Source organism: Erpetoichthys calabaricus, chromosome 6 (assembly GCF_900747795.2).
Source record: "Erpetoichthys calabaricus chromosome 6, fErpCal1.3, whole genome shotgun sequence".
NCBI lineage: Eukaryota > Metazoa > Chordata > Cladistia > Polypteriformes > Polypteridae > Erpetoichthys > Erpetoichthys calabaricus.
Window position 1 is genome coordinate 213,836,031 of NC_041399.2, and position 27,659 is coordinate 213,863,689.

At 43.3% G+C, this 27,659-nt stretch overlaps 1 protein-coding gene across 1 annotated transcript in view; it reads right to left on the reverse strand.

Annotated features, from left to right (window-relative positions):
• The window catches only part of LOC114641866 (genetic suppressor element 1-like), an 84,585-nt gene that overhangs the window by 26,053 nt on the left and 30,873 nt on the right, over positions 1-27,659 (reverse strand). The window contains exons 2-8 of the mRNA XM_051928963.1: positions 26,566-26,741; positions 25,232-25,365; positions 24,140-24,337; positions 17,416-17,592; positions 9,503-9,849; positions 5,917-6,187; positions 4,743-5,278 (exon numbers count right to left, since the gene is read on the reverse strand). Of these exons, the coding sequence (XP_051784923.1) occupies positions 4,743-5,278; positions 5,917-6,187; positions 9,503-9,849; positions 17,416-17,592; positions 24,140-24,337; positions 25,232-25,365; positions 26,566-26,741 (1,839 nt within the window). The remainder of the gene's footprint in view (positions 1-4,742; positions 5,279-5,916; positions 6,188-9,502; positions 9,850-17,415; positions 17,593-24,139; positions 24,338-25,231; positions 25,366-26,565; positions 26,742-27,659) is intronic.

A 27,659-nucleotide genomic window follows, 5' to 3' on the forward strand; every position in this document is an offset into this window, starting at 1 on the left:
TGCCATATGGAATGGATTCGTGAAGGCAGTGTTACACGTGCGCCATCTGTTGGAATTATCACTACAAATGTTGTAGTGATGCAGTGTCACCTGGAATGACAATGAAAGCAAATGCATGGACATACAGATATGCACAGACAATTGTACTTGCAACCTTTTATTACGGTCAATTTATTTACTTGGTAATTTCTTGAGTTTCTATAAAAAAGTGAAGATTAATTAATTAATTAATTTGTTCTATCTATTTCTATATAGTGCCTTTCATATCTATCTATCTACCTATCTATCATATAGTGCCTTTCTATCTATCTATCTATCTATCTATTTATCTATCTATCTATCTATCATATAGTGCCTTTCTATCTATCTATCATATAGTGCCTATCTATCTATCTATCTATCTATCTATCTATCTATCTATCTATCTATCTATCTATCTATCTATCTATCTATCTATCTATCTTAAAGTGCCTTTCTATCTGTCTGTCTATCTATCTATCTATCTATCATATAGTGCCTTTCACATCTATCTAACTACCTGAAGGTCACATGATGATGAAATTATGGGGTTCTTTGTGACGTCTTTCAGCATCTTACGTTCTGCTCTTGGGCTGAGGCGGCCAGGCCTGGCCAAGGTGGCAGTTATTTGAAATCTTCTGCATTTGTAGATGATCTACCAGTCAGTAAAATGGTCAGGTCAGGTCAGGTTGGGGAGCACACACTGGTACAGCAGGTTGCCACACCCACCACATGACAAAACAGCTTGAGCAACCCCCCAGACAGACACGTGGTCAAGTCCCACCCATCTATTTGCCCCAGCCAGGTGTTATGTGGGCGTCCCCTTGGCCTGGTCCAGCCACTCGGGTCCTTAACAATGAGCTGGATCACCCTCAGGTAATCGCGCCACATGGCCGTAACTGACGCTCCCTCACAATGCAGGTCATGTGCCTCATTCGGGACTCCATGAGCAACACAAAGTCAGACCAGCGGGACCCAAGGACCCTTTGAAGAGCCACACATGAAGGAGTCGAGTCTTCATCTCATGTCACTGGATAGCAAACAGAGAGCACCAGGACTCTAAAGACTTGGACCTTTGTGCTATTGCAGATATCAGGAGCGCCACACACCCCTTTCCAGCGACCTCATGACCCCCCCAATCTGTCTACTGACTTCATAGGAAGAGTCACCAGACACATGAATGTCACTGTAGAGTTAAGTAAACCTCTCAATGACGAGGTCGACACTCTCTCCACAGACAGACACTCTGCTGATGGCCGTGCCCAAGAGGCCTTGAAAAAAGTCGTAATGCCGGACCACCTTAAATTCCTTCGCACCTCCTCATCAGTGTCTTTGGTTCTCAAATGTGTTGATCAGCACTGGCAGCCTGCTATCCCACCCACAAAGGCAGATCCTGAAGTCTCTTTATCTGGGTGTCATTATTACTAGAACATGGAAAACGTTTCTGTTTTAGTTACGTGTTCAGCATTTCTCACATTTCCTGTCATCCTACATTTTCCCAGACCGTTGTAGACACGGAACACACGTGAAATGCATGCGTTCCAAATAACGAGATATTATTTACCCTCCATGACTCCAGACACCTCACACCGAGATAACTGGGAGAACTTCAGCTGCGTTGGTTTGGTGGGAGAGCAGGCTGCCCTGCTGCCAGTGCTTATTGGCACATTTTACAAAACAAAAGACGCTGATGAGGAGGTGCCAAGGAATTCAACTCTTTTAGGGCTATTTTTTTTCTTTTCTCCTAGGGCTGAATAGTTTTTCAAAAAACTCACTTTTCTAATAAGCACACAAAGCAATGAATCACACACAAATTAACATAACTAGGGAGCTCTGCCCCCTACTCGCTTCGCTCTGCCAACCCCCGTGTGGGTGCTACCCGCTAGCCACTTCACAGCTCTGTCGCTTGCGTATGGGAAAGCGGATATCCAATTTAAACAGATTGTTATCTTCAAGTGAATTGTTACATATGCATAATAGAACAAACTATTTTACATTACATAAAAAATAGTAAAATGTAATAAATTGAAAGAGGATTCTGTTTCATGTTATCTTAGAGGTATTCATTACGTTATACATTTTCGTTCTGCTTGGCTTTGAAATTAACATGCAAATACTTTTTAAACTTATATCTTTTACTGTAAAACGTCAGTAAAAACAATATTTGGAATTAACTTTTCGTCTATCGCATTGAATTTTGATTCCATATTTGGACTCTCATCGTGACAACACAACGTATAACTGCCCGTGAGTGAATTTCATTTCTTTCCCTCTAATAAATAAACCGACTTTTTCGAACGTTTGTCGCTGTGATTTATTAATTGTCATAGCAAAAGCTATTCTAATGGGAAACTGTCAACATTTTAATACAAATGGCATATTATGATCTCCTTTGGTGTCCCATGTCATTATTGAAGATGGACTACATTACCTTTCTTGTCACCTGTTCAAATTTTACGTGTCAGAATTGTTCGCCCAATTTTGAATACAACTAATCTCATCCCATTGCATAGCCCATCACTCAGACATCAATTATTCAATAACATTACAATCCGTCCTTCTGTCAACAGTAATTCGGCCGGTGGAAGACCAGACGGTGTTAACGCTTGTCGATATTCCTCATGATATTGTAAGTTGATGTTTTCATCTTCCGTACCATCACCACCAGCTGTTTCAGCAGAGTCCATTGATATGCATTTAACTCATTTGCCGTGTAACCGATTGACACTTTTCACATTAATTCGTTTGACTTCATTGTTTCTCGTTATAGGATTACCCGTGTACTAATTTCTCTTCATGATGAAATTCTTCAATAAGATTTGGACATAATATGTCTTCTTTAACCCCTTAACCGCCCTCTGCCGGATATATCCGGCACCGTTGTTTTATTGCTAACGCCATACTGCCGGAATTATCCTGCACACTTGCCTGTGGTTATATGAATGCCTGGCAAGTAGTATAACTGACGGTTTGGCGTGGGTATTATTACTACGTTGTATTTCGACAAGTCTGTGGTTGTTTTGGCCGGTCATGTGACGTGATTCGCATGTAACAGCTGTGAATATGGCGAAACGTAAACTGACTTCAAGTGAGGCTTTGCAGGCGATTTTGGACAGTTCTGAACATGATTGTAGCAGTTCTGAAGAAGATTTTAGCGACAGTGATGAGCAGCAACGTGCGCTGCATGATACTGTGAATGAAGACGCATCGGATGACGGCGATGAGTGGGTGTATCCCCAGCATCTCAACTGGACTGCTGCCCGTGGTGAACTACCTTTTCTGCATTCGTTTGAGGGAACGTGTGGCTTTATTGTTGATGTAAACAATTACACTGCTGAGCAGTTTTATGAGCTGTTTGTGTCACCTGATTTGATTAGACATTTTGTTCATCAGACAAATCTGTATGCAGCACAGTTTATTGAGAAAAATCCCAATTTACCTCCACATTCCCGTGTTCGTGCTTGGTTTGACACTGATGAAAACGAAATGAAAAAATTCATTGGGATTTTGATGTTGATGGGAGTAATCAGAAAACCAGATATTGAGATGTACTGGTCTACAGATCCTATGTATGCAACACCTATTTTTGCAGCTGTCATGACACGTAACCGATTCTCTTTGCTGCTGAAATTCTTTCATTTGAATGACAACAGAAACGAGCCAGATAAGAAAGATCCAAACCGCGACCACTTGTTCAAGCTACGTCCTTTGATTGATCATTTATTTGAAGCATTTCAGTTGCCCTACATGCCAGGACCGTCAGTTGCAGTTGATGAAAGTTTATTGTCGTGGAAGGTCCGCTTACAGTTTCGACAGTATCTACCATTGAAAAGGGCACGGTTTGGTATCAAGATGTTTTGCTTAGCTGAGAATTCAGGTTACATTTATAGATTTCGTGTAGACACTGGCAACTTGCACAACATTTAGTGGTCAATACTGCTTGAATAAATGTAAAAAATGTAAAAAAAATGTAAAAAAGTAAAAAAACGAAAATTGTTCAGATTTCGCCTGGCGTGGGGAATATTTAGGGAGTTGGCGGTTAAAGGGTTAATTGGGAACTTAAAGTGAGGAAAACGTAAAAATTTATAAGAGCTGAGAGTGCAGGCACTGTTATGACAAAAGCATTGACACCAATGAGAGGTGAGAGGACCGCGGGCGTGGGCCGTGAACCGGAAATGATGGAGAGGAGGGCGGGGCTTGAGAAAATCTCTTGCCGATAGTCTCATCTCATGATTTTTTTATTTAATAGAGAGAAATATTTAATTATAACAAATTTCACTGCGTTTTATGTTCCACGAGCCTCAACCGTAAGTAAATTCACATACTTATTACATACTTATTGCATACCTGTTTGTCGCTTACAGACACTTTCTAGAAAGAAAAATCAGCTACCTGTCTTTTATTTTCAATTTCCAGATCGCTTGAATCAAAATCGAAGTTTGATAAGTCAGAGTCCAATTCAGCAATAATATGCAGAAAACAAAATAAATAAATAATGCGCCAAATATTTTCCTTTGTGCATTTGTTTCGCTCTCTCACCCGATGTCGATGCCATCCCAGACGTACTCTACTCACACACACACAGGGATTCAACGTCAAGTCAACAAGTCTGCTCCTTCCTAATCCTGTCTGCCCTCGTCACTAGACATGCAACTGTCACCCTACGTGGTACGAAATGACAAGCAACACTCGGACACGCCAGACGAGCGTAACAAGGGGCTTACCTCGACATTTTGCCGGCTTCTTGTTGCTTTCTAAAGGGTCGAGCCGTTCTTGTGCAGATCCCAACGTCACCGGCTCACCGTCACCCAGCCCATTCTCTGCACTTTCAGTCTTTGGCAAACTTTGGCTTTGGGGCAAAGAACTGTTTTGGAAATCTGAATGTCCTGCCGGGGGATTAATGGACAAATCCAAACACTCTTCTTGGGGGGCATCCAGACTTTTATTATGCTCCTGGGATTTGTGAAGACCACTCCTTTGGTTTCCGTAAGCTCCACTTGGGTCCGTTTCCTGCCCGGCATGAGCACTGTTGGCATCCCTGCTGAGATTCGGAGGCGGCGGTGCCTGCACCTCCACAGGGCTCTGGCCATCGTCCACCATGCTGTGTGGTTTGGCCGACTTGCTTTCATTTTTGATTTGCCAGCTGAAGTCTAGACCCCCGGAAGCTTCTGTGGTTTTCCTCAGGACATCCCAGGAATAAGCTGCGGCTGATGACAAATTTAAATTGTGACCGCTTGGCTGCACATCACTTTTGAAAGGCCTGTTCATCAGCAAATAAATAAAATAAGAAATGGAATTAAAAATTCAATTCATAAACTCCATGTCATTCATAATCACAAATCAAACCGTTTGATTTCTCTTTAACCCTCTGAAAGGAGAACTTAATAATAGCGGGTGGCCATAATAATAAAAATAATATTTATAGATAGTAATTATATGTGGTCACCAATGCAAATTTAGGACTGAAGAGAAGACACACTTCTTTACGCTAGGAGTTGTGGGACTCTGGGGTCATGGAGATGAAGTAGACACCTTGAGAACCTTTAAGAAGGACCAGGGTGAGATGTTGGGACAGCTGAGCTATCGATGGACTCAGTGGTCCCCTCTAGTTTGTCAAATTGCTTCTGTTCTTACGACCCTTCATTGATTTGGGTCTTAACAACTTCTAAGAAGGATCAGGATGAGATGTTGGGACAGCTGAGCTATCGGTGGATTCAGTGGTCTCTTCTCGTTTGTCAAATTTCTTAAGTTCTGGTTAAGCATTACAAGACCAGAAAAACCTTTTTGTGTGAATGGACCCTTAGATGGACCCCAACCAAATTCTAACCCCACCAATGCCACCCAGCCTTTCCAATTTTCCAGGTTTAAGCCCTGCTTTAACGCATCTCATCGTCTCACCTGACTGCACAGCTCTGTCCTCCAGAAGCAGCCAACCCCTTTTTGTTCAAATGCTTCTGAAGGTGGCTCTGGATGTCCCTTCTGCTGGGTGGCTGGCCGTCCCGTTCATGAGGTGTCATCTTACCGGTAGGACCCCCTTCTGCATGGTGGTGTAAGGAGGAGTGGAAGGCTAAATTCGGCGGTCGGGACGAGGGGGACAAAGTGACGGCTGAGGTGTTCTGTAAATCTGTCACGGTAAATCTCCTCCCGAAGGACAAATGATCGAATGCTTCTGAAAAGATGACAGAGAATTGAGTGAAATCAAGAAGACAAGACAAAGCCGCAGTCATGGTGTCTTCAACGGCCGCTTTTTGTTTTTATTCTTTTCAACGGTCGTTGTACTGTTTCCAGATTTCCTTAAGACAGCTAATTATTAGTAATGAGATCAAAAGATTCAAATTCTGCATTCTACCTGTCACATGTGCAGTTGATTTGTGGGTTTGCGATTCGCTGATTCGACTATTCGTGGGTTTGTCATCAGTAACGACACGGGCGTTGATTTGTGAGTTTGGTGAGTGGAAATAAAAAGAAAGATGTCATTCCCACAGTGCTGTGCATTTGAATGTAAGACGGAGCTCTCGACCAATGAATGAGGAGGAGAGGCGGATCTTCTAGTCAAGGGCACAGCATTGTGGGAAAGACATCATTCCTGTCTACTATGCACAGACAGTAACCGGTAGTAGATTTCATCAAAACGTGCACACATTTTGAACCTTTTGAGAATACAAATGGATATCAGACACGTGGATAGAGGGAACGTTTTAATTTTTTAAAAAATCTACAAGGATTTGAGGGCTAATGGGCTCTACCAACGACACTGTTCCAACATCGAAGACGTTATCTGATTTATCTCTGATCAGCTGCAAGGCACCAGGAGACTGCGTAGCTATTGCTGGATCAACACAAAGTGAGCAAAAATCACGTAAACCGAGGCAATGTTTTAAATAAAACATGCTGAATTACATAAATCGAGAAAACAATTAAAACATCAGCACAAATTACGTAAGTCGAGGAAACAATTAAATTAAAAGGTGAGCACAAATTACGTAAACCGAGGAAACAATTTAAATAAAAGGTGAGCACAAATTACGTAAGTCGAGGAAACAATTAAATTAAAAGGTGAGCACAAATTATGTAAATTGAGGAAACAATTTAATTAAAAGGTGAGCACAAATTACGTAAATTGAGGAAACAATTTAATTAAAACGTTTACACAAATTGCGTAAGTCGAGGAAACAATTAAATTAAAAGGTGAGCACAAATTATGTAAATTGAGGAAACAATTTAATTAAAAGGTGAGCACAAATTATGTAAATTGAGGAAACAATTTAATTAAAACGTTTACACAAATTGCGTAAGTCGAGGAAACAATTAAATTAAAAGGTGAGCACAAATTACGTAAGTCGAGGAAACAATTAAATTAAAAGGTGAGCACAAATTACGTAAACCGAGGAAACAATTAAATTAAAAGGTGAGCACAAATTATGTAAATTGAGGAAACAATTTAATTAAAAGGTGAGCACAAATTATGTAAATTGAGGAAACAATTTAATTAAAACGTTTACACAAATTGCGTAAGTCGAGGAAACAATTAAATTAAAAGGTGAGCACAAATTACGTAAGTCGAGGAAACAATTAAATTAAAAGGTGAGCACAAATTACGTAAGTCGAGGAAACAATTAAATTAAAAGGTGAGCACAAATTACGTAAACCGAGGAAACAATTAAATTAAAAGGTGAGCACAAATTAAGTAAATTGAGGAAACAATTTAATTAAAAATGTGTGCACAAATTATGTAAATTGAGGAAACAATTTAATTAAAACGTGAGCACAAATTGCATAAACTGAGGGAACATTTTAATTAAAAGGGGTATGCAAATTAATTAATTAATTAAAAGGTGCACATGAATTATATAAATTAAGGGAAGATTTTAGTTGTGTGCACAAATGACATAAATGAAGGGAGAGATTTAATGTAAACGTGTGCACGAATTTCATAAATCGATGTTTTTAACGAAGTATGTGCAGGAATAATACAAATCCAGAGAACGCCAATTTAAATGTTTGCACGAATTACATAAATAGAGGGAACGTGTTAATAAAAAAAAAATCTAAACGGATTCACAGGGCTAATGGGCTCTACCGACGACGCTGTACGAACATCGAAGACGTTATTAGCTTTATCGCTGATCAGTTGCAAGGTGCCAGGAGACTGTGTGGCATCGCTGGATGTACACAAAGTGAGGAAGAATGACCCAAACTGAGGTAACGCTTAAATATAAACGCAGACACGAATTAACGAAATAGCAAGGATGTTTGAATCAAAACGTTTACATAAATCGAGGGAACGTTGTAATGAAAACATGTGCATGAATTTTAAAAATTATAAATCGTGCTCACAAATAGTAAATGGTTCCCACAATTTTTTATTGTGCCCGTGTCCTATCTGGTGCCCCACGTGTAACAACATTTTATTATGCGGATTACCCTTACGGCAGCCATCGCTAGCACTATTTCGATGTTACCACGATGGACGTTCAAAACGTTTCCACACTTTTATATTTTTGTTGGAAATGGTGAAGGCGGGAGGGAGGAGTCTGAGAGGGTCATGTGACTAGTTCTGTCTGGCAAGCCAGCTGCCCTTGCAGTTTAGTATAAGAGTTGTCACCCTCTGGTGAAGATGGCACCAAAGTTGAACAGCGTTCTGTCGTAGACTTTTTGTGGGCAGAAGGTGAGCCAGGAACACAAAGTCATCTCCGCATGTGTGCTCAGTCTGGGGAGAAAGTTCTCTCCGGTAGAGTCGTCGATGAGTGGATTGAAATGTTCGAAAATGGCGGTGGATGGAGAGACGTCGAGCTACAGCCACAGCCACGAGGAATGAAAGCCGCGGTGCATCAGTGGCTACGCACTCAACTGACGCTGGGAAAATTATGTGGAAAAGTGATGTCATTTGATTTTGAAATTCTTAATAGTTTAAAACAAAGTGCGGAAACTTTTTGAACATCCCTCGTTCTTGTCTGCCTGTAGCTCAGCTCTTTTCTGCAGTACAATGTGACATTTTGTCAACAGCTGCCAGTGAAACGTGGAGGAGGCTTATCGGCTATCGTAGAGTCCGCCGAGTTCAGTGGCTCTGCCACGCTGCACGTAACTTGTCTTCAATGGATACTCGCCATTTCATTTGATCCCAAACTTGTAAATTTGCCATTTGGCGAACCCTGCTGTCCGCATCCCCAGATTCCACCAAACCTACTTAAGGTGTGACCTTCAGTCTCCACATCTCACGCTCTAACAAAAGCTTCTTCTCCAAGCAGACTTTCTCTCTCTCTTTCGACCGGTTTAACGGCCATTTTCTAGGCTCACCCAGGTTGGTTAATTGGCCTCCCACCTTCCCCTCAAGTCTTAAAGGTATCAGAACATACATTTTTGCAGCCTGATGCCCACCTCCTTTTGTTGCCTTTTACGACATACGACATGAACGCTGAGTTTATTCAAACCCCTGCTCATAGACCCCCCAGTCCGAATCCTCCTTTTGTAGTTTTTGACTTACCTGCCATGGGAGGATGCATCCACTTCTTTGCTACCTGATCAAAAGGCAGCGTCTCCTCCAAGTGCAAAGGGTTATAGAGAAAAGGGGAGACATAGGGGGACCTGCTGCAGTCCTGTCTCAGGAAACATGGCCTGGGCGGTGGCAGCGAGTTGGTGTCATCACGCGGTTTGTCGTTCCTTCCTTCTCTCTTTCTTCTAGAGCTGCTCTCCCAAGTGGTGTCCTTCAGTTGCTGCTCCTTATCGATCAACGACTCCTGGCTTCCCAGCGTCACCCGCGTCAAATGGTGGGCCGGCCGTTCCTGTTTACCACCCCTCGTTCTGCTCCTTTGTTGCTCTTCTTTGTTTCTACTAAGAATAAGAATAACAATGGAGACAACAATTCATCTCACCCCATAGACGATTAGTACTGAACATTGAAAGAAATGGCCAGGAGACTAACGAGGAGGACCAGAAAGTACAAGGCTGGAAACTCTGGGCCCGATGAGTGGTCTCATACCTTAGCCAGGGGATTTCAGACGGCTGTTTCCAGCCTGTCCATGGATGGACAGGCGGAGAGAGCGTGCCCAGTGCATCATCTCCCCTGGAGTGCTAGATGGCACCCCCAAGTTGCGGCAGTGCCATGGTTTCCCACAGGGCATCAGGGGAAATGGAATTTTGTGACTCAGCCTGGCGGGGAATGGGGAGCTCTAGCCCTTACCTGAAAGTGTGTACCTGGGTCCAGCTTTCGGGACACCATAAGTACTAATGGGGATCACTTTAAAGGAGCTGGGGAGGTGGAGGTGAAAGGAGAGACGGAGAGAAGAGAAGAAGAGAAAGTGCTGGGTGCTTTATTGTACTGTGCATTGGTGGGAAACACTTGAAAAGCACAGTACAATAAAGCAGCATTGCACAGCAATAAAGCATTTCCCACAGCTAAATAAAAGCCGTGTGTGCTGCTGGACTTGTGCCTTGTGTCTCTCTGTGTCGGATTTGGGGAGCTGGTGTGCCACCCCACCTTCTTGCCCACCTTCTCTTCGTGATACAAGTGGATTCAGGCTCAGATTAGGCCGTCTACTCGTAATCAGTGGGACTCTTGTGTTACCGACTCTTGACGAGTGAAGACGCTGCTCTAACAGACATTGGCCACATCTCCTCACTACTGCTGAATACCCGTCTGCATTCACGTGTGGGCATAAAAATTGAAACTGGTGAAGTGTTTAAGAAGCACGTGCCCAGAAAAAATATTCACACCTTGGGAAGTTCTCACGTTTTATTATCATACAACCTTGAGTGCATTTCATTCGGCAGAATTAGGACCATTTAATGATAAAAAACCGATTGAGACAGAGAGACGTAGCACAAAGGAGTAGAAAAGGCACTATATAATAAACTGCTCAAAAAATGAAAGGCACACTTTGTAATGAGAGTGTAGCATCAAGTCAGTGACACTTGTGGGCTGTTGATCTGCTCAGTAAAGTAGCAGAGGGGCTTGTTCATCACTTTCAGCTGCTTTGGTGTTCTAGAGGGGCAACAATGAGACGACCCCCCAAAACAGGAATGAATGGGTTGACAGCTGGAGGGAGGCCACTGACATTTTTCCCTCCTCATCTGTTTTGTCACTCGTTTTGCATTTGGCTACGGTCAGTGTCACTACTAGTAGCATGAGGTGATACCTGGACCCTACAGAGGTGGCACAGGTAGGCTAACTTCTCCAGGATGGCAGGCACATCAATACATGGCATTGCCAGAAGGTTTGCTGTGTCTGCCAGCACAATCTCAAGGCCATGGAAGAGATTCCAGGAGACAGGCAGGCAGTTACTGTAGGAGAGCTGGGCATGGCTCCTTATAGAAGGTCCATAACCCATCAGCAGGACCCAACGGAGGAACAGGATGAGCCCTGGCAGAGCCTACAAAATGACCACCAGCAGGCAGGCAGGCCACTGGTGTGAATGTCTCTGACCAAACAATCAGAAACAGACATCATGAGGGGAGCATGAGGACCCGACAATGTCCTCTAGTGGAGCTCAATTGGCATTTGCCATAGAATGCCAGAATTGGCAGGTCCCCACCACTGGCGGGTGCCCTGTGCTTGTCACAGATGAGAGCAGGTTCACCCTGAGCACATGTGACGTTGGACATGAAAGGGTCTGGAGAAGCTGTGGAGAACGTTATGCTGCCTGTAACATCGTTCAGCAGGGCCGTTGTGGTGGTGGGTCAGTGATGGTCTGGCAAGGCATATCCATGGAGGGAAACACAGACCTCTACAGGCTGGACAACAGCACCTTGACTGCCATTGGGTATCGGGATGAAATCCTTGGGCCCATTGTCAGACTCTATGCTGGTTCCTCCTGGTGCACGACAATGCCGGCCTCATGTGGCAAGAGGATGAAGGAATTGATATTGATAGACAGACATGACAGGCACTATACAGTCATTTGAAAAAGTTTGGGACCCCCTCTTAATTCTTTGGATTTTTGTTTCTCATTGGCTGAACTTCCTTTTAATATCTGACATGCCTTATGGACACAGTAGGATTTCAGCAGTGACATAAAGTTTATTGGATTAACAGAAAATATGCAATATGCCATCCATCCATCCATCCATTGTCTCCCGCTTATCCGAGGTCGGGTCGCGGGGGCAGCAGCTTGAGCAGAGATGCCCAGACTTCCCTCTCCCCGGCCACTTCTTCTAGCTCTTCCGGGAGAATCCCAAGGCGTTCCCAGGCCAGTCGAGAGACATAGTCCCTCCAGCGTGTCCTGGGTCTTCCCCGGGGCCTCCTCCCGGTTGGACGTGCCCGGAACACCTCACCAGGGAGGCGTCCAGGAGGCATCCTGATCAGATGCCCGAGTCACCTCATCTGACTCCTCTCGATGCGGAGGAGCAGCGGCTCTACTCTAAACCCTCCCTGATGACTGAGCTTCTCACCCTATCTTTAAGGGAGAGCCCAGACACCCTGCGGAGGAAACTCATTTCAGCCGCTTGTATTCGCGATCTCGTTCTTTCGGTCACTACCCATAGCTCATGACCATAGGTGAGGGTAGGAACATAGATCGACTGGTAAATTGAGAGCTTCGCCTTGCGGCTCAGCTCCTTTTTCACCACGACAGACCGATGCAGAGCCCTCATTACTGCGGATGCCGCACCGATCCGCCTGTCGATCTCACGCTCCATTCTTCCCTCACTCGTGAACAAGACCCCGAGATACTTGAACTCCTCCACTTGGGGCAGGATCTCGCTACCAACCCTGAGAGGGCACTCCACCCTTTTCCGGCTGAGGACCATGGTCTCGGATTTGGAGGTGCTGATTCTCATCCCAGCCGCTTCACACTCGGCTGCGAACCGATCCAGAGAGAGCTGAAGATCACGGCCTGATGAAGCAAACAGGACAACATCATCTGCAAAAAGCAGTGACCCAATCCTGAGCCCACCAAACCGGACCCTCTCAACGCCCTGGCTGCGCCTAGAAATTCTGTCCATAAAAGTTATGAACAGAATCAGTGACAAAGGGCAGCCCTGGCGGAGTCCAACTCTCACTGGAAACGGGTTCGACTTACTGCCGGCAATGTGGACCAGGCTCTGGCACCGGTTGTACAGGGACCGAACAGCCCTTATCAGGGGGCCGGTACCCCATACTCTCGGAGTACCCCCCACAGGATTCCCCGAGGGACACGGTCGAATGCCTTTTCTAAGTCCACAAAACACATGTAGACTGGTTGGGCAAACTCCCATGCACCCTCCAGGACCCTGCTAAGGGTATAGAGCTGGTCCACTGTTCCGCGACCAGGACGAAAACCACACTGTTCCTCCTGAATCCGAGGCTCGACTATCCGACGGACCCTCCTCTCCAGGACCCCTGAATAGACTTTTCCAGGGAGGCTGAGGAGTGTGATCCCTCTGTAGTTGGAACACACCCTCCGATCCCCCTTCTTAAAGAGGGGGACCACCACCCCGGTCTGCCAATCCAGAGGCACTGTCCCTGATGTCCATGCGATGTTGCAGAGGCGTGTCAGCCAAGACAGTCCTACAACATCCAGAGCCTTGAGGAACTCCGGGCGTATCTCATCCACCCCCGGGGCCCTGCCACCAAGGAGTTTTTTGACCACCTCGGTGACCTCAGTCCCAGAGATGGGGGAGTCCACCTCTGAGTCCCCAGGCTCTGCTTCCTCATTGGAAGGCATGTTAATGAGATTGAGGAGGTCTTCGAAGTATTCCCCCCACCGACACACAACATCCCGAGTCGAGGTCAGCAGCGCACCATCCCCACCATATGCAGTGTTGACACTGCACTGCTTCCCCTTCCTGAGACGCCGGATGGTGGACCAGAATCTCCTCGAAGCCGTCCGAAAGTCGTTCTCCATGGCCTCCCCAAACTCCTCCCACGCCCGAGTTTTTGCCTCAGCAACCACCAAAGCCGCATTCCGCTTGGCCTGCCGGTACCTATCAGCTGCCTCCAGGGTCCCACAGGACAAAAGGGTCCTGTAGGACTCCTTCTTCAGCTTGACGGCATCCTTCACCGCCGGTGTCCACCAGCGGGTTCGGGGATTGCCGCCACGACAGGCACCGACCACCTTACGGCCACAGCTCCGGTCAGCTGCCTCAACAATAGAGGCACGGAACATGGCCCATTCGGACTCAATGTCCCCCACCTCCCTCGGGATGTGGTCGAAGTTCTGCCGGAAGTGGGAGTTGAAGCTACTTCTGACAGGGGGCTCTGCCAGACGTTCCCAGCAGACCCTCACAACACGTTTGGGCCTACCACGCCTGACCGGCATCCTCCCCCACCATCGAAGCCAACTCACCACCAGGTGGTGATCAGTTGACAGCTCCGCCCCTCTCTTCACCCGAGTGTCCAAGACATGTGGCCACAAGTCCGACGACACGACCACAAAGTCGATCATCGAACTCAGGCCTAGGGTGTCCTGGTGCCAAGTGCACATATGAACACCCCTATGCTTGAACATGGTGTTCGTTATGGACAATCAGTGACGGGCACAGAAGTCCAATAACAAAACACCGCTCGGGTTCAGATCAGGGGGGCCATTCCTCCCAATCACGCCCTTCCAGGTCTCACTGTCATTGCCCACGTGAGCATTGAAGTCTCCCAGCAGAACGAGGGAGTCCCCAGAAGGTATGCCCTCTAGCACCCCCTCCAGGGACTCCAAAAAGGGTGGGTACTCCGAACTGCTGTTCAGCGCATACGCACAAACAACAGTTAGGACCCGTCCCCCCACCCGAAGGCGAAGGGAGGCTACCCTCTCGTCCACCGGGGTAAACCCCAATGTACAGGCTCCAAGTCGGGGGGCAATAAGTATACCCACACCTGCTCGGCGCCTCTCACCGGGGGCAACTCCAGAGTGGTAGAGAGTCCAGCCCCTCTCAAGGAGATTGGTTCCAGAGTCCAAGCTGTGTGTCGAGGTGAGTCCGACTATATCTAGCCGGAACCTCTCAACTTCGCGCAATAGCTCAGGCTCCTTCACCTTCAGAGAGGTGACATTCCACGTCCCAAGAGCCAGCTTCTGTAGCCGAGGATCGGACCGCCAAGGTCCCCGCCTTCGGCCACCACCCAACTCACACTGCACCCGACCTCCTTGGCCCCTCCCATAGGTGGTGAGCCCATGGGAAGGGGGACCCACGTTGCCTCTTCGGGCTGTGCCCGGCCGAGCCCCATGGGTGCAGGCCCGGCCACCAGGCGCTCGCCATCGAGCCCCACCTCCAGGCCTGGCTCCAGAGTGGGGCCCCGGTGACCCGCGTCCGGGCAAGGGAAAACGGCGTCCAAAGTTTTCATTCATCATAGAAGGTTTGAACCGCTCTTTGTCTCATCCCTCACCTAGGACCAGTTTGCCTTAAGTGGCCCTACCAGGGGCATAAAGCCCCGGACAACAGAGCTCCTAGGATCATTGGGACACGCAAACCCCTCCACCACGATAAGGTGACGGTTAAAGGATGCAATATGCATCATAACAAAATTAGACAGGTGCATAAATGTGGGCACCCCAACAGAGATATGACATCAATACTTAGTTGAGCCTCCTTTTGCTAATCTAACAGCCTCTAGACGCTGTCCTCCTATAGCCTTTGATGAGTGTCTGATTCTGGATGGAGGTCTTGTTCACCATTCTTCATACCAAATCTCTCCAGTTCAGTTCAATTTGATAGACAGCCTGCTTCAAATCATCCCACAGATTTTCTCTGATATTCAAGTCAGGGGACTGTGACGGCCATTCCAGAACATTGTACTTCTCCCTCTGCATGAATGCCTTTGTAGATTTCCAACTGTGTTTTGGGTCATTGTCTTGTTGGAATATCCAACCCCTGCGTAACTTCAACTTTGTGACTGATACTTGAACATTATCCTGAAGAATGTGTTGATATTGGGTTGAATTCATCTGACCCTCGACTTTAACAAGGGCCTCAGACCCTGAACTAGCCACACAGCCCCACAGCATGATGGAACCTCCACCAAATTTGACAGTAGGTAGCAGGTGTTTTTCTTGGAATGCAGTGTTCTTCTTCCACCATGCAAAGCGCTTTTTGTTCTGACCAAATAACTCCATTTGTGTCTCATCAGTCCAAAGCACTTTGTTCCAAAATGAATCTGGCTTGTCTAAATGAGCATTGGTATAGAACAAGTGACTCTGTTTGTGGCATGAGTGCAGAAAGGGCTTCTTTCTCATCACCCTGCCATATAGATGCGCTGAATTGTAGAACAATGTCCAGATACACCATCAGCAGCCAGATGTTCTTGCAGGTCTTTGGAGTTGATCTGTGGGTTGTCTGTCACCATTCTCACAATCCTGCTCATATGCCACTCCTGTATTTTTCTTGGCCTGCCAGACCTGCTGGGTGTAACAGCAACTGTGCCTGTGGCCTTCCATTTCCTGATTCCATTCCTTACAGTTGAAACTGACAGTTTAAACCTCTGAAATGGCTTTTTGTTGCCTTCCCCTAAACCAGGAGACTCAACAATCTTTGTTTTCAGATCTTTGGAGAGTTGCTTTGATGATCCCATGCTGTCACTCTTCAGAGGAGAGTCAAAGGGAAGGAAGCACAACTTGTAATTGACCACCTTAAATACCTTTATATCTCATGATGGACACACCTGTCTATGAAGTTCAAGGCTTAATGAGCTCATCACACCAAGTAATCAGCATTGAGCAGTGACAGGCATTCAAATCAGCACAATGACAAGGGGACCCACATTTGTGCACAGCCAGTTTTTCACATTTGATTTAATTTCAAACAACTAAATACTGCGTCACTAAAAATCTTTGTTCAGAAAACACAGCAATACTCCTAGGAAATGAAAGACAGACCACTGATATCTTTATTGTTGAAAGGAGAGTCAATTATTATGTAGGCTGAGAGGGAGTCACAAACTTTTTCATATGACTGTATAGATAGATAGATAGATAGATAGATAGATAGATAGATAGATAGATAGATAGATAGATAGATAGATAGATAGATAGATAGATATGAAAGGCACTATATAATAGATAGATAAATAGATATGAAAGGCACTATATAATAGATAGATAGATAGATAGATAGATAGATAGATAGATAGATAGATAGATAGATAGATAGATAGATAGATAGATAGATAGATAGATAGTGCCTTCTATCTATCTATCTATCTATATGTTATATAGTGCCTTCTATCTATCTATCTATCTAACATATAGATAGATAGATAGATAGATAGATAGATAGATAGATAGATAGATAGATAGATAGATAGATAGATAGATAGATAGATAGATAGATAGATATGAAAGGCACTATATAATAGATAGATAGATAGATAGATAGATAGATAGATAGATAGATAGATAGATAGATAGATAGATAGATAGATAGATAGATAGATTATGAAAGGCGCTATATAATAGACGGATTGACTTTTTCAGAAGCTCACAGTTAACTTGTACTCACGTCCCATCACAGCCGCTCTGCTGCCGTCCAAATCGCACAGCTTTGCTCTTCTCCGAGTCATCTGCTGACTTCCTGTTGAGTGGCAGACCCGCAGCTTGTCCAGGACAGAAGTTGGATTTCTCAGGCAACTGGGCACAAGGTGACCGCATAGACAAGTAGTAAGGGTCCTCATAGTGGCTAAAAAAATTAAGCGTAATATTTCTGATCACCACAGAAGTAATCGGGCAGACAACCAACAATTAGCGCGTTTTCATGCACTTCGATAATCCGATTATTCACAGAAACCTCATTTCTAAAATGCCATATAATCCCTTATTCCATGTTTGAGAAACTGGGTTATTGTCCTCTAAGAAACCTCATTAGATTTCTCCACGAATATCCTGAAAATGTGGCCATATTAACCCTAACCGTGTAGTGTGCGCACGTCCGTTGCAATCTGTCATCCAGCACGTGTTAGATTTCGCACTCGCTTTCAGCGGCCACCGTTAAATCCAAAAAAGAAATTTCCAGATAACAAATGTTCAGGCGATCGCATTATACCTTTTCCTGGCTCATCTCAGTATTTCAGAAGTCGCTAAATTTACATGGATAAGTTGAGTACTGTATGATAATGAACGTGCGCTACACTGTAAAAAATGTAACTAAGTGATAGTCGACCCAGGGTAAAAATGTTTGTTGTTCCAGCATTTCTGTGTTAAATGTTTGGCTTGACAATCGTTTCTTCATTGTGTGGCGCAGATGTGAGTTCTATTTTTCTTTTGGGTTCAAATGTAAAAATCATCATTGTGAGAATTAATAATCTGTTGTTTGTGCGAGTTTTTCTTGTGCGAAATGCGCATGTCCTGCGAGAATATTCTTGATTTATGCGATTTGGACACGTGTATGAATCCACGACTCCACAATCTGTAATTACTAACGTTTGAGAGCCCCGACTTAAGGTAAGTACATACATTTACAAGAGTAGGACTTTCCTTTGTTGAAAACCATAAAAAATCGGGGTACGAAGTATTAACAGTTACCACGCGAGTAACCTTACTAACTTCGACGACCATCGATTATAACCAACTGCCGAACGTAAAAAAGTTTTTTATGTGTTTAATGTTCGCTTGTGTTATTTGCAACTTGTAATGACGGCGGGTCCGTTAATTACGGAAGATTTTAGTGACTATAACAGAATCTGAAAAATGAATAATTATAAAATGAAAGGTCAGTTGTGCTTACTGTGGTGGCTATAAGTTTTTATCAAAAGCCACGCAATTGCGATATTTCCCTCTTTCCTTTTTTCACTATAACAACTTGTGTTTTTATACTTCAAAACCCGACATCAGGACACTTTTTTCACATAAAGTTATAGGTCTGAATTCCCGTAGTAGCTGCGGTGACCGACTCGAGCTTTTGAGGCACCATACTAAAGTTTAGAGTAGAGACTGAACGCAGATGATTACACTTTATTCAAGTGGATTGGGCAATACGAGAGTACGACAACGGTCAGATAATTTTGTTTTTTAAACGGTAAATTAATAAAATGACATCAATATTCTGTTCAGTACCGTTTTTTTCGTAAAATTGCATACAGTCGAAAAAAAGTAAAAGATGGCGTGCACGCTTCTGTGGTGACGGCGCTTTTTTTTCAACTGAATGTTCTAGTAAATTATTACGGGCGCTGGGGTGCATATGCATAACAGCTTGTAAAGGCAGACGCACGATTACTGGTTGGAGTACTCCTTTCTTTCTTGTGTACATTCAATTTATGCTGTTTCTTTTATAGAGGAAAATTGGGGTGTGCGTCATAGAGAGAGAAAGCGAGTGGTAAAGGGAGAAGGACCTAAAATTAACACACAGAGCAGACCTCAACAACAATTCTTAGCTCCTTCAAGGAAAAAAAAATATACCCTCACAAACATATGTTAATAAATATAAGTCGCACCACACGACTGCTCAGGTGTAAACGTGATGTGTAGTTTACTGTGTTCATTTTCAGATACCACCTTAGACATTTGTGATAGAATTATTAAGATATGATTTCATATATTAACTGAACCTACTTTAATTCTATTTAATGCAGTGTTATGGTATACAAACTCTTTTGAAGGCCATCCAAATCAGCTCTTATTTCTTTATTGTGATTTTTAGGGTCTTCGTGCATTGCAAGCTCTGTACATTTTGTACTTCAGCTCAGGACACACTTCTCAGACATTATAGATTGAAGCACTGGCGTGGACCATATTCATCGTTTCCTTGCATTCACAGTGACTGCATTTGTTCATTCCGGACTGCAGGTGCGTTAAGACACATCTCAACAGAATACATCCCAATGCTACCCTTTCAAAAGTTAGCAAGGATTTGGCTTGTTTGAGCTGTGAACTTTGTAAATTTCAAGATATCTGTGATGGGAAGACCTTTTACAGCCATATAAGAAAACATCTAAAAACTATGAATATGTGAAATGTCCTTTTGTAAACTGTGACTTTCAGACCAATGTATATACCACATTTAATGTACATAAAATTAGGAAGCATAAGGGTCAGTCTTTTCATGATTTCAGGCTATCCATTTTAAGTAGTAATCATGCAGGCCAAGAAGACAGTCCTGATAGTAGCTCAGCTGCAGACAATAGTGGACCTCTTATTGATGGTGAGGATGATCATGTAGGTAGTGGATGTGTTGCTTACAATGAGGATTTAGGAGATGCATTTGAGCACAAATTTGCTTCTCTCTTTTTTTGTATGCAAACTGTTCTTCACATGTCAAAAAGTGCTACCCAGCAAATACTTGAAGGGTTAAATGATATTTTTTCAGGACCTCACTTTTTCCCTGAGAATAAAGGAGATTGTCATGGATGAACCGCTGGTCTCTGTAGTCCAACAGAGATGGCCAGGCCTTCTCATAGAGCAACAGGTGAGTTTTATCTAATCTTATAAATTAATTGTCGAGTAGCGATGCTAGTATCTTGAAAATAAGTACATTATTAATTCCTGAATTTTGTTACAGGTATATACAGAATATTATTGCATTACCCAGGTGCAATTGAAAGAAACATCGCTGACATCCTTGGACAAGTATTCGACAGCTCTGATCAAAATGTACAGAGCAAAAGGAGGCAAGACGGCACATGAATTGAAATCACTTTTAGAATTACTAGATGAACAGGTACGTAATAAGGATCAGGAAAGAATTGTTTTATATTCATAAGCATGAACTTAAAGTAGTATGTGCAGGGCAGTGTTGTAATTAAGGCTGTTAAACTGTTTGCTTATGAAGGTGCATGTGGCAAACCCATATACTTATCAAATGTATGCAAAATGATTTTATAGAACAAGGTGAATTATACTGTATATGTTTATATCTGAGTCATTGGCACTGCACATATTCCCTCCAATGTCATGGACTACAAATTCATAATGTATTAATTTACAGTTTTATTTGATGGTGAGATTTACACAAACAATATTTTACCAGAAATAAAAGTAAATTCCTGAGCTATTCTGTTTATTATAAATTGACAATTTAAATTATCCAGGTTAATAGCATTTTTTTTTGTGTGTGTCTGGATCTGTGCATACATTTTAAATAATTTGCAGAAGTGCAAAATCCTTTCATTATTTGGATCATTTAACAAAGATGGATTTTTGTATATGTACAGTAATGAGAAAGAAAATATGTCAAATATATTTAGTTGTTTTGTTTAAAGTTTTCTTAAATTGTCATTCGGTTCAAATATTATTTCTTTGTATATTCTACCTCTATGACTATCATTCTTGTTACTGTACTTTTCAGACTATGGATGTTACCACACACAAGAGGGCAACGGTTCTACAAGGACTACCTCTGTACTTAAGAGAATACAAGAAGTTATCAACAACATGTCATGTAAGTTCTGTTGGAAATGTAAAACTAAATGATTAACAAACTAGAAAGTTAAGTTGGTAGACAACCTTTCACTTGGCTTTGGAAAAGAGTCAACTATGGTTTATTTTTTCACACTTTAACTATATTGTTCTATATTTTTAGGATACCGACTCCCTTCAAATATATACAAATGAAATGAAGATAGGAATATTAGAGGTTGTGAGGCACCATGAGACCAATCCTGGAGCTGCGGCAATGAATGTGGCTGTGGTAATAGAAGGTCGAGTAGTATCTGAAGAGCTTGTCGACTTCACAACTGCATTTGTCATACTTGTTGGTCTTCTGTATGCTCGAAACATTCAGTACCCAAAAGAACTTAAATATACTTTTGAAACAGTACAGAAGGTGTTTCTAAATATTGGAGACTTATACTCACATAGAGTATTGTCACTCAAAAATATGCTGTATAAATGTTAGGCAAATATGTCTCAGATCTGCAGAATGGGATGTGCTTGTCTTTTGATTTTAGATTAACATTGCGATAGCTACTTTTCTTTGTGTGAAATTCTTTCTCAGTTGCACCTTAGTGTTAATGTTATGACAGAATCTCTTTACCCTGTGCAGGTTCTGTTCAAAAATTTTGGAATTATTGATGTAACACTTTTCAAATTAAGATTCCACAACATCAGAGATGGCATGGCTTGTGGTTATTAGTAATGATAACAATGTTATTAAGACAAAATTTGAACGTACTGAATATAAATACATTTGTATAAGTGATTTTCATATTTCACATTGTAATAATAATGTAATGCCATGTCTAAGAAAATAAAGCTGCATTATTTTCAAAAAAGCTGTTTTTTCTTTTTTGTTAAAATAGAATATGTTGCTCAATAAAGTCAGAGTTCTTAAGTAACTGATTACAATGTGCTTTTTGAGTTTGCAAAAAATAAATATATTCATTTCTTGAATTACTACCTTGAAGTTTGCCTAAATTTACTTACATTTATTCAGCATAGGTTTTTTAGTTGCGCCAATTAGAGATGACATTGACAAAGCCCTAAAATTTATGTTAGATGGGCTTAGTGCTGTTTTTACATATTAGTTATTTCTACTTGAGCTAATTTAATTTTCTTAGTTTGGCATAGTGTAGCTTGTATCCAGTGAACTCAAATTTTGTAATTGGCAGGATTTGTCAACGTAATGTTGAGCAAACTCAAAAAGCACATTGTAATCAGTTACTTAATATTTTTTAATTGGGAGTAGCATTGATTTTTTACAGTGTACGTAGTACGATTACTTTTTAAAATAACGAGTAACCCAACGCATATCTTACTCAACCCAAAATCCCTGCGTTGTTATCATCTTATGCGGAAGGTCAGAAGCACACGTGCCGTTATGCCGACACTTTGCAGGACTCTAATAACCAAGCAGAAAAGAGCGTGCCGTGCGCAATCCGGTAAAGCGTCATTTTGACTAAATAAATTTATGAAACACAAGAAGAAGATCAGAGGCGTCATGCTTATTTTCGGATTCAAGTTGTCAGATGATGACGTTTAACTCTGTTTTGCGTAGTTTCATGTGGTCGGAGTGTTTTGACAAAAGAGAAGAAGGATGTTTGTGAGTGTAAACACAGATTATTAAGATTTGATTCCTGCTTTAATTGGGTTATTCGCCTTTCCCTGATCTCAACACGTCAGTCTATCAGGTGAAGTCTCAAATTCTTACCGAGTGGTGGGCTAACAAAGGTTTGTCTTTCAGCGTCGGCAAAAAAAAACAAAAATAGCGGATTACGGAATTGAGGAGACTCGGCGGGGATCGCGTCTCAGCGGGCATGAATGGGGCTTCCTGAGGAATGCGTGAGTAGCTTTAAATTCAGCGCAATCTCCGTCACCGAGGGTCTCTCACCTTGACAGTGACCCCTCTTTTTCAAACACAAAGACATCATACCAAATGTGGAAACAGAAAAATCGAACTGTTCTTTGAGAATTATTTCAGACTAGCCGACTGCTGCTGCTGATGTTGTTACTGGACCATGTCAGTTTACACGACTCAAAATCGCTGGGCATATCAAATTTAACAACATATCGATGACTTTGCAGTACAGTCGTGTTCGCCTGTTTCATGAAACCCATTAACATTAATAACCTTCTGTCCTTATCTCCATTCTGGAATTCATGGTGCGTTAATACACAAGACATCAAACCAGAGGCGGCCTTAGGGGTGGGCGTGGCCTATAGGGCTGACCAATCCCACGTGGGTCCGGTTACGTCCCACATTTTGGGATGTGTTTTTCTCTGAGTGCTGCTGAACACCTCCCAAGATTATGAAAATGAAGGCTATGACTGGAAACAGCTGGAAACTTTGTCTAATGTGACATGTCCTTAAGTAAATGCATGTAAATCTAACTTTACAAAGCTCTGGTTCACTGCAGGTGGCGCAGTGGGTAGCGCTGCTGCCTCGCAGTTAGGAGACCCGTCTGGGTTCGCTTCCCGGGTCCTCCCTGCGTGGATGTTGCATGTTCTCCCCGTGTCTGCGTGGGTTTCCTCCCACAGTCCAAAGACATGCAGGTTACGTGGATTGGCGATTCTAAATTGGCCCTGGTGTGTGCTTGGTGTGTGGGTGTGTTTGTGTGTGTCCTGCGGTGGGTTAGCACCCTGCCCAGGAATGGTTCCTGCCTTGTGCCCTGTGTTGGCTGGGATTGGCTCCAGCAGACCCCCGTGACCCTGCGTTCGGATTCAGCGGGTTGGAAAATGGATGGATGGTTCACTGCATTTCATTTTCAATGAGGCGAACGGAAGATATAGATGCAATCAGGAACGATGAAGAGTCAAAAGAAGAAGACGTTAGTGTCACACCTGGAATATAAACTCACCTGTAGAGGGAGGACGGCATTGGCAGGTGGGGCACAAAGCCAGGGTAATAATAAGAAGCAGCATTTAGGTCAATCGACAGGTTTGGGTAGGTGGGCACTGGCCGAATGGCATCCTTGCTGAGGTATGGATGAAATCCAGATGGGTAAACATCTGCTTTGTTTCCTGGATAAACGTCATGCTGTCCAGGCCTCAACAGTCTGCAAGATAAAGAAAAAAAAGGGAAAGCAAAGATAAGCCAAGTGATGGCAACTCAGCACACAAACTGTTAGGGGCCAGAAGGAGATACGAGCATTCATCACAACCAGTCTGTGGATGACAGGGTCACTCGTGATTGTATGTGGACCACCTTGGTCCTCCAACTTCTTGGGTCTTTGTGATTTTAGTATAAACCTGAGATGATAAGAGCACAGCTGAGGAGACACTAACATGATAGATAGATAGATAGATAGATAGATAGATAGATAGATAGATAGATAGATAGATAGATAGATAGATAGATAGATAGATAGATAGATGGCACTATATAACATATAGATAGATAGACAGATAGATAGATAGATAGATAGATAGATAGATAGATAGATAGATAGATAGATAGATAGATAGATAGATAGATAGATAGATAGATAGATGGCACTATATAACATATAGATAGATAGACAGATAGATAGATAGATAGATAGATAGATAGATAGATAGATAGATAGATAGATAGATAGATAGATAGATAGATAGATAGAAGGCACTATATAACATATAGATAGATAGATAGATAGATAGATAGATAGATAGATAGATAGATAGATAGATAGATAGATAGATAGATAGATAGATAGACGTGAAAGGCACTATATGAGAGATAGTGCCAACAGATGGCACATCACAAACACTTGAAGTAATGTATTTTAGAAGAGTATCCCACTTTACCCAAGATAGTGACTGGGAAGTCAGGAATGTGTGTCCACTAGATGGCAGTACCATCTGTGGATGCTATGACGTCCTTCAGATGATTTCTTTTTTTTTTTTGTCCATTTAAACTGATTTCCCACCAACATGACTGAGTTTCCTCCTGACACCCAGTAAACACTCACCCCATACTGGCCGGGAATGCTGGTTCAGGCCCCACGCCCCTCTGCAGGTAGTGAGAGGCTCCATTCTTTTGTTCTTCTTTTAGGAGATAAGCTGGAGAACCCGAAAGATCCTGAGAGGGTCTGAATCCGAATGGCTGTAAAGTAAAAGTTAAAAACATGTAATGTTTATTTGAACAGCCCCACTCACATGGAGCTCATATCATCACCACACGTGTGACTTGCATTATCTATCTGCAAAAATGTTTCATTTACTCTTCTGTTTTCCAAAGGATGTAGGATCATGTAAAGTTTATTGAGGCAGCACAACGTCAAATGGTCACCTGCACCTCCACCCACATTAAATCAAGCGAGTGTTGAATGAAGGTCTCCAATCAGCGTGACGTGACGTGACGTTTCCATTTCGGTGTCTCATTCCCGTCACATGGAGGAGTGTAGTAAGTTTATTTTTTATAAATCTGACAGGCTCTGTACTTTCCACTAAAGACACACCAAAGTGGTCCGTCATACACACTACTTGGTCTTCCTCACTTGAGGACTTTTGTTTAGTTAAAGATACGCGTGCTTCTCGTGCTGCTGAGCTCTGAGTTTCAATTTTGCTTCTGTTGCATCTTCAGCATTGTGATCGGAGTCAGAAAAGAAACTCGGAGCTCCAGATGGACAGAGCACATCCTCAGTTTTTTTTTTTTTTTTGTTCTTTATTTCGTCCATCCATTATCCAACCTGCTACTGTATTAATAAATCCGCGATGTAGCGGGGGCGCGATAGCTGAACCACGATATAGCGGGGGATCACTGTATATCCTAACTACAGGGTCATGGGGTTCTGCTGGAGCCAATCCCAGCCAACACAGGGCGCAAGGCAGGAACAAACCCCGGGCAGGGCGCCAGTCCACCGCAGGTTCTTTATTTTGTTTTTATACAATTTCTTTTATTAGGGATTTGTTTGTTTTTGCATACCCCTTGGGGTCAGAGAGCGCAGGGTCAGCCATTGTACAGCAAGTGCAGCTTAAGGCCCAGGGATGTGAACCGGCAACCTTGCGGATATCAGCACCGATCCTTCACCTCAGAGCCACCACTCTGCCTAACTGTGCTGCTTTAAGGAAGAACTTTAGAGAGAGAGAATTTAAATTTCTAATAAAGATGTATTTCGTTCAGAGAGCTATAAAGTGACGTGGTGGTAGATGTTTTATTTCCTGTGGTGGCCGCAGACAGACGACTCAGCACATCAATACCAAAAAACACAGTGAACACCAGAAAGAGTAAGAGTGCACCGTAGGCCACAACTCGAAAAAGACAAATATAAAGAGAATAAGAATAAACCCCTGGGGGGCTCACCTGCTTCTCTGCACTCCTCCAGAGGTCACACGCAGCTTTAGTAGGTGCAATGGTGACAACGGGCGCTGATCTCATTTTCTGACTGCCGCCTGAAGGAACGCTGGGATTGTTACCTGGAGGGCTGCTTTTGAAGGCGAGGGTCTGTGCCAGAGCGGCATCACCGCCATACGGGACATCTGAGGGGAAAGGGAGACGTCAGGGCGACAAAGCAACTCGGAGCTCAACCGGCCAGGAGTACAGAATAAGGAGGCGCTCTCGCTCTCTCGCTCTCTTTTTGTTCTCTCTCCTTCCCTCTTTCTCTCTCTCCTTCTCTCTCTCTTTCTTGCTCTCTTTCTCTCTCTGTCTCTTTCTTTTTCTCTCTCTTTCACTCTCTCACTCACTCTCTTTCTCGCTTTTCTCTTTTGCTCTCTCTCCCTTTTTCTCTCTCTCTCCCTCTTTCCCTTTTTCTCTTTCTTTCTCTCTCTCCTCTTTTATCTCCCTCTCTTTTGCTCTGTCTTGTTTGCTCTGTCTCTCTCTCCCTCTCTTCCTCTTTCTTGCTCTCTTTCTCTCTCTGTCTCTTTCTTTTTTCTCTTTCTTTCGCTCTCTCTCCTTTTCTTTCTCTTTTCTCTCACACTCTCTCTCTCTCTTTCTGTCTCTTTTTATCTCTCTGTTTCCATCTTTCTCTCCCTCTCTTGCACTCTTTTTCTTTATCTCTCTCGCTCTGTCTCTCTCTCCCTCTCTTCCTCTTTCTTGCTCTCTTTCTCTCTCTGTCTCTTTCTTTTTTCTCTCTTTCTTTTGCTCTCTCCTTTTCTCTTTCTCTTTTTCTCTCACACTCACACTCTCTCCCTCGGTTTCCCTTTCTCTGTCTCTTTTATCTCCCTCTTTCCCTCTTTCTCTCTCTTTCTTGCTCTCTTTCTCTCTCTGTCTCTTTCTTTTTTCTCTCTTTCACTCTCTCTCCTTTTCTTTCTCTTTTCTCACACACTCTCTCTCTTATCTCACCATTTCCCTCTTTCTCTGCCTCTCTTGCACTCTCTTTCTTTATCTCTCTCACTCTGTCCCTCTCTCCCTCTGTTCCTCTTTCTTGCTCTCTTTCTCTCTCTGTCTCTTTCTTTCGC